Below are 7,285 nucleotides of genomic sequence, written 5' to 3' on the forward strand. Positions count from 1 at the left end.
ATAAGAAGCAATTAATTCATCATCCAGCAGCTCCTATCTAAGGATGGCAACGGGGATATACCCGTCGGGTATCGTCGGAACGTTCTCTTTTCCGCTACGGAGAATTCATCCCGTCCCCGTTTCCGTTAACTGTCTCGGGTATAGATTCTTGTCCATCTCCATACCCGTCGGGCATCGGTCGGGTAACAGATACCCGACGGGTACTGCATACCCGATAAACAAGGACACTCGGGGTCACAACTTTGCAATCGGAGACGTTTCTTCTTCACCCGGGTATAAGTGTCGGGTCGGGTACTGCATACCCGATAAACAAGGACACTCGGGGTCACAACTTTGCAATCGGAGACGTTTCTTCTTCACCCGGGTATAAGTGTCGGAGTCTCGGAGATACCGAGGAGAAGGAGCGAGGTTGCGAGGAGGACGAGTAAAGATGGCAGACACCGAACCGAGGAAGCGAGGGGCACGAGCGCTCGTGAGGCAGACGTGCTTGTGCTGTTGACGGAGATGGTGAGGAAAAATTGAACTAGGGTTCCTAAAATACAAACTATATATATGATTGTTCAGATTTAGGCCAAAATATCTATGTTGAGCTTCTTTGGGCCTAATACTCACATGACAGCTCAAATAGTCGGGTTCCCCAATGGGTAACGGGGACGGATAAACAAAGAACGTTCACGTACCCGCTATACCCGTCGATAATGAATTCTTACCCATTTAGATGCCCGCGGGTAAAGATATGATCCCATCCCATCCCATCCTCTAATGGATCAAATACCCGTCGAATATCGAGGACCCGTTGCCATCTTTACTCCTATCTATACTCCGCTTATCACGGATCACGTACGTACTGACAGATAGATCTCCTCACGTCACCATCAAAGAAGAAATATTCGTGATCCAATACACAATGACAACAATCATTAATAAAATGTCATGGCCCAGAAAATGGCATGGAGAACATGGCATGAAAAAATAATCAAAAGCCGAGAGGGCATTATCTCGGCGACGTCCAAATGTACTGAAAATAAATATCATTGCATGACATCCGTGTCTAAAGTATGATCAGTTTTAAACAGCTGACTGACGAGACTGATATCGAACAACCCAGAACCAACCCAACAGGACACCTAGCTGTATAGATCGTCATCATCAGCCGCAGCACCGGTAGAGGCAAACGGATCGGCTGCAGCAGCACCAGCTGTCGCGGACTGCTCCGAGAAGCGGAACTCGCTGCCGAACCCACGGGACTGCTGCAATGTCTGGGCAAACGCCTGGTACTTGCGGATATCGGCATCACTGACACTACGCCGAGCATACTTCATCGACTCCTCGAAGTGAGCCGCCTTGATCTCGGCAATCTCATCCACTTCGTCTTCCTCCATCGCCTCAGGGTTGTCCTTTCTCCGCCTTTCCCTCTCAATGTCCTGAAACCATATTTTGTCGAGATTAGATGTTACGAGGAGATTTATTCAGATGAAAATCGATAGGGCAACTAAACAGCAGTCAAACCAAGCTTAGCTTAACTAGAAAGTTCAACCTATGATAAAAAGTTCATCATACTTCAAGACAAGATTAAAGAATTCATCCCAAGTTATGGTAGATAACTAATTTGGGACTGGAAGGAGTACATGTAAGCTATCTGAATGATTACTGTTACTTCTGCTTCCTACTGAAATATATTGAAATCATGAATCGACTGCTACATTTTGTTATATATATTAATTTAAAACATTTTTGAAATAAAAATGTATCTGCCAAGACAAATCTACTTGTATAATTCCAAACATTCAAACAGGTAAAAAGTAATTTTTGGTAACTTCAGACTGGGCTTGTTAGGCTGTACTTGTATCCACCTCAATCCACACGCTGGGGTGGAAATTAAACTAACTTATGGCACCCTTTTTTACACAAAGCTGTCTGTTTAGTTCATGATTAGGAATGACAATAGCTTGGACTTCAGAAGAGTACTAATTTCTAGAGTACCAACTAACGTTAGAGGAACTTACCTTCTCAATGTTCTCTCTGATTGCATATTTGCACGCACGCTGGCAAATTTCTGTGATATCTGCTCCACTGAACCCTTGCGTGTACTTAGCAAGAGCATTCAAGTCCACATCCTTCGCCACAGGGGACTTCCTAAGGCAGGCCTTGAAGATCTGGAGCCTAGACTGCTCATCAGGCAGTGGAATGTAGATCAGCTGGTCAAGACGCCCTGGCCTCAGCAGAGCAGGGTCAATGATGTCAGGTCTGTTTGTAGCCCCAATAATAAACACAGTTTTCTTGGCATTCATGCCATCCATCTCTGTCAGTAGCTGATTAAGCACTCTATCAGCCGCACCTCCAGCATCACCCACACTGCTTCCTCTCTGCAACATCGCATTAACATCTGTAAGACATAGAACATGACACCAGAAATAATAAAGAGCCAAGGTGAGGCATGTGTATAGACCTGAGTAGCAATCGAGTCAAGCTCGTCAAAGAAGAGGACACAAGGAGCAGATTGGCGAGCCTTGTCGAAAATTTCACGGACGTTGGCTTCACTCTCACCAAACCACATGGTAAGCAACTCAGGACCCTTGACGCTGATGAAGTTAGCCTGGCACTCATTGGCAATTGCCTTTGCCAACAAGGTCTTACCACAACCAGGAGGACCATAGAACAGAACTCCTTTGGATGGAGACATGCCAAACTTCTCGAACTTCTCCGGATGCTCCACAGGATATTGAACAGTCTGCATCAATTTTGAAAGAAATTAGCAAATTGTGGAACATAAACAATACCAAGAGCAGGAGGTCAATTAGCATCTAATTACCTCCTGGAGCTCCCTCTTGACATTCTCCAGCCCACCAATATCCTCCCAAGAGACATTTGGGACTTCGACAACCTGAATCCAGAAAGCAAATTAAGAATCCCAGAACAAGAGCAGCTCACACAGATAATTATAGGAAGGTACTCACAGTTTCACGGAGAGCAGATGGGTTGCTTGTTCCAAGCGCGGTCTTGAAATGGTCATTTGTAACAGCCATTGAGTTCAATATCTCTGCATCTATTGTCTCATCCTCAAGATCTATGATGTCCATCTTCTCACGAATGCACTGAAGAGCAGCCTCAGTGCAAAGGGCAGCAAGATCAGCACCAACGTATCCATGGGTATCCTTTGAAATGATTTCCAAATTAACCTGGAAATTTCAGAGAATGGACATCAAGAGATGCTAGAAGAGAGGACAGAAATCATATTCATAATCAGTGTCAAGTGCAACGGATCAAGAATAAATTACGGTCACTTACATCTTCAGCTAGTTTCATGTTCTTAGTGTGAATGCGGAGAACCTCAAGCCGGCCAACTTCATCAGGAACTCCAATGTCAATTTCCCGGTCAAACCTTCCAAATCTTCGAAGAGCAGGATCAATGCTGTTGGGTCTGTTTGTAGCACCCATAACAATAACATGGGAACGAGATTTGAGCCCATCCATAAGAGTCAGTAGCTGTGAAACAATACGACGCTCTACTTCTCCATTGGTCTTCTCTCTCTTCGGCGCAATGGAATCAATTTCATCAATGAAAATGATAGATGGAGCATTCTTCTCTGCTTCTTCAAATGCCTTTCTAAGATTGCTCTCACTCTCTCCTGCTAGCTTCGACATAATCTCTGGGCCATTGATCAGAAAGAAAAATGCTCCAGTCTCATTTGCAACAGCACGAGCAATAAGAGTCTTTCCAGAACCAGGTGGCCCATACAGCAATATGCCCTTTGGTGGCTTCACACCAATAGATTTGAAAAGTTGAGGATGGCGTAGTGGAAGCTCGACAAGCTCTCTGATTTGGGCCATTTGCTTCCTAACTCCACCAACATCATCATAACCAACTTCATCAAGACGCTCCTCATCCTCCCTCTTAATAGGCTCCCCATCACAAAATATTTCAGTATCTGGCGCAACGATACAATATTCAGCAGGATCAGTCTCTATCACTTTGAATTCCACACTTCTCATTCCACCCCTGACAAGGAAAAGGTCTCCTTTCCTCGCGGGCCTGTATGCTTCTAGGAAGTATGCTGCACAGTTTCATAAGGGGTGTTATTAGAAAATGACAGAACAGCGATAAGGTCTAGCATGACATGGCAGAAACAATATACAAGCATTTTAGTTATAGGGAGTATAAATGTCAGACTCCTCCCTGTTCAGAACTAAGTAAACCATTGACAAAAGAAGAAGAGAGCAATACCTCAGTTCAAGTAACACGTAAATTAAGTATCATGGAGCCATGCTAATGCAAAAAACTAGATCAACTAAGAAATTCAAAGATCACAAACTCACGTTTCAAGAAGGCATCAAACAGGTTCCCTGTAATGCCTTCAACTGTATCATCAATTGGAAGAATGTGCACACGCTTCCCATACTTCACATCCTGGCACTGGTGGACAGAAACCACATCACCAAGCCTCACCCTCAGGTTCTGGCGGACAACCTTGTTCATCCGAACCTTTGGCTCCTCACAGGTTTCATCCGCAAGGACAATGCAAATAGTGTCTTTCCTCTTCTTACCCTATAACACAAAACATAATGTGAGAAATATATCCATGGACAAACAGTAGCCATAAAGTTCGCTAACAAATTTTGTCACCCCCCATAACACAAAAACTAACTGCTGGGCCATTAAGAGACTTAAAAAAAAGATAGGCCAAATATCCAATTGCTCAGGCCCGTACACACTAGAGTTACAAGTACAGGCATCACATCCAAATTATCATGCTAGGAATCACAAGATAACAATTCTGTATGCAGCACATCATCTCCATCTAACAGAACAATGAACACAAATCTGAATAATACTAAACAGTGTTGATTCCCTGTTCTAACAATGAACAATGAGATATTATTAATGCAAAAAGAGTGGTTGCATTTAAATCTAGAACAGATCTATGAGAATATATTCGAACATAACAATCCAAGTATATTAAAATTCGTTACTTACTAAAGCAATAAAAGAAATCTAGATTACTATTACCTTCAACTGAATCGATGTACGGATGCAAATTGCAAAATTCTAAAATCTACACACTACAGCAGCAAAACAGGGACCCAAATACCGTCAGCATACTCAAATTCCCAAACAATACAACAAATTACAACATTAAACACTTCAGCAATTACTTCAGAGTGATTAAGCAAGGTCATTTCTAACAGATCTGCACTCCGAATACACCCTCCTATTCAGGTCGGTCACACACAGATCGGTCACGTGATAATACAATCTGCTAAATCATCCCAAAGCTGCTGCAACAAGCTCAGATTAGCCATATCAGACCTTGAGGAGCACGGTGTCACCGCGGAAGAGCTGCAGCCTCTCCATGGTGTCAGGGTGCAGTGCGACGACGGAGTTATCGTCGTTGGTGGCCTCGTCGACGACAAGGCGGTTCGGAGACTTTTTCCTCTCCAGGATAGCCGTCGAGTAGTCCTTCTTCTCCTTCCTGCACAAGCCATCACCGGAAAACCATTACCAAACGAATCCACCACCGAAACATTGACAAAAAAAAAACCAGATCGGGTCCGGGAACCCTCAACCCTAGGGTCCAACCAGATCGGATCGGCCGGGGAGGGAGGGAGCGACATCTTACGGATCGGAAGCGGACGCCGAGGGCTCCCCTTGGCTCGCCATGTTTGCGGTGGCGACGACGGCGGCGGAGGTAGGTTTCGGGTGGTCGGCCGGGGGATGGCGTTAATTGCAGCAGCACCAGCGAGGATGCGGAGGACTCGAGGAGGGGGGTTAGCTTTCCTTTATAGCTTCTTTCTTGCAGCGGGGGTTTGGGACTCGGAGGGCCGCGTCACCGGGTACGTCACTGACTCGCGGGACCTGGTACAGTGCACGGCCCACATGGCAGAGAACGTTCTGGAGCCTTCTGGAGGTAGGACTTAAAGCGGAGCCGTCGTGAATAGGCCGTCCCGACGTGTGGGGACCACGTGGAAGTGACGCAGATGGGGGCGGGTGGGGACCACGTTCATCGTGTTAATCGTGCTCGTCGCGTGCGGCGTTGGAGAAGCGGAAGGAGAGGAAGGAAGTTTGGTATCGTTTCATTCTTGTATTATTATATGAAAAAAAAACCGAGGACAGTGGAGTAGGAAACGAAAATTGGAATCGAAGTCTCTCCATGCTGTAATCTCGTTATATCTCAAGTCATTTTGTTTCCTCAACTTTCTTCTATGGTGAAGCCTGTATACAAGAGTGTTTATTTGAAGACTCTAATTTAGCAAGTTAACAAAAAAAAAATAGCAACCTTAAATTTTATTCTTCTCCAACATTTTACTATAATAGCTTCCTAAATAATTTTGTATTGAAAATCTCGAACTATTTCTAACCGACAAAACATTTTTTAATGATTTCTTCGTCTCTTAATACTTTCTCATCTTAAACCTTTTATTGTCTTAATTAATATATTCACCGTCCAATTTACTTCGATCTCCCGAGAAAAATACCGCACAAGGAGCGGATACGGAGTTCCTACCAACTATGAAAACTTCTAAGTTAGAGAGGCAACTTTTTATTTTTAAAGAGCTCCTTTACCAAATTGTTGGAGAACATTTTTTTCCTTTTTGGCTTCGTTCGGCTTGCTGAAATGAAAAACACTGTTCTGGCTGAATTGTTGTGAGAGAAAAATACTGTTCTAGCTGAAAAAACAAGCTGAATAATACGGATTATAAGGTAAGTCGAACGGGGCCTTTATCAAAAATCAAAATAGAGAGTTGTTCTATAAAACTCCCCCAGATTCTCCAGTAGCGGGACGGGAAGCAAAATTGAGAGACAAGTTTGGTACTTTGCAAGACCTGTTGCTTGGGCTGTCTACGGGGGCATCGGATTGTACATATGCCCTCCAGACAATTGTGTACTATAGATCACGATTCTTCTGACAATACAATCAACTGAAAAGGAAGTATAGACTTGCCAAATAATCCATCATTTGTCATTTGCCAACCAAAAGAGTAGGGAAGTATAGGCATACAAAAGTTAGAGTGGCAGCACCGAGTAGCAAGTATTGCAAACAATGATTTACAAGTAGGCAGCGACATCTTTTGTTACTTGCTTAAAATAATGATCCTTCATAGTAAACTCTATGTATAGATATCTTATTGATACAATTATAGGATCTCTGTTAGTCTAAAGGGGGTGAATAGGCATGTTAAAACAAAACTTAGCAAACATCAAATTCAATCCGCGGCACAACCGCTCTGATCCTGCGGCACTGCCAAGCTACAGCACTACCGCACCTGCAGACAACTTCGAGGCACA

At 44.0% G+C, this 7,285-nt stretch overlaps 1 protein-coding gene across 1 annotated transcript; it reads right to left on the reverse strand.

The window, feature by feature from the left end:
• Positions 1 to 889: 889 nt before the first annotated feature.
• LOC136536806 (cell division control protein 48 homolog E-like) lies at positions 890 to 5,754 on the reverse strand. Its single transcript, XM_066528978.1, has 9 exons — positions 5,619 to 5,754; positions 5,309 to 5,471; positions 4,318 to 4,546; positions 3,289 to 4,055; positions 2,958 to 3,179; positions 2,813 to 2,884; positions 2,450 to 2,731; positions 2,007 to 2,366; positions 890 to 1,424 (listed from the first exon to the last, which is right to left on the reverse strand). Exons 1-9 carry the CDS (start codon positions 5,657 to 5,659, stop codon positions 1,128 to 1,130), a joined length of 2,433 nt encoding a protein of 810 aa, XP_066385075.1. The 5' UTR covers positions 5,660 to 5,754; the 3' UTR covers positions 890 to 1,127.
• Between the last annotated feature and the right edge of the window lie 1,531 nt (positions 5,755 to 7,285).

This window comes from Miscanthus floridulus, chromosome 1 (genome assembly GCF_019320115.1).
Source record: "Miscanthus floridulus cultivar M001 chromosome 1, ASM1932011v1, whole genome shotgun sequence".
NCBI lineage: Eukaryota > Viridiplantae > Streptophyta > Magnoliopsida > Poales > Poaceae > Miscanthus > Miscanthus floridulus.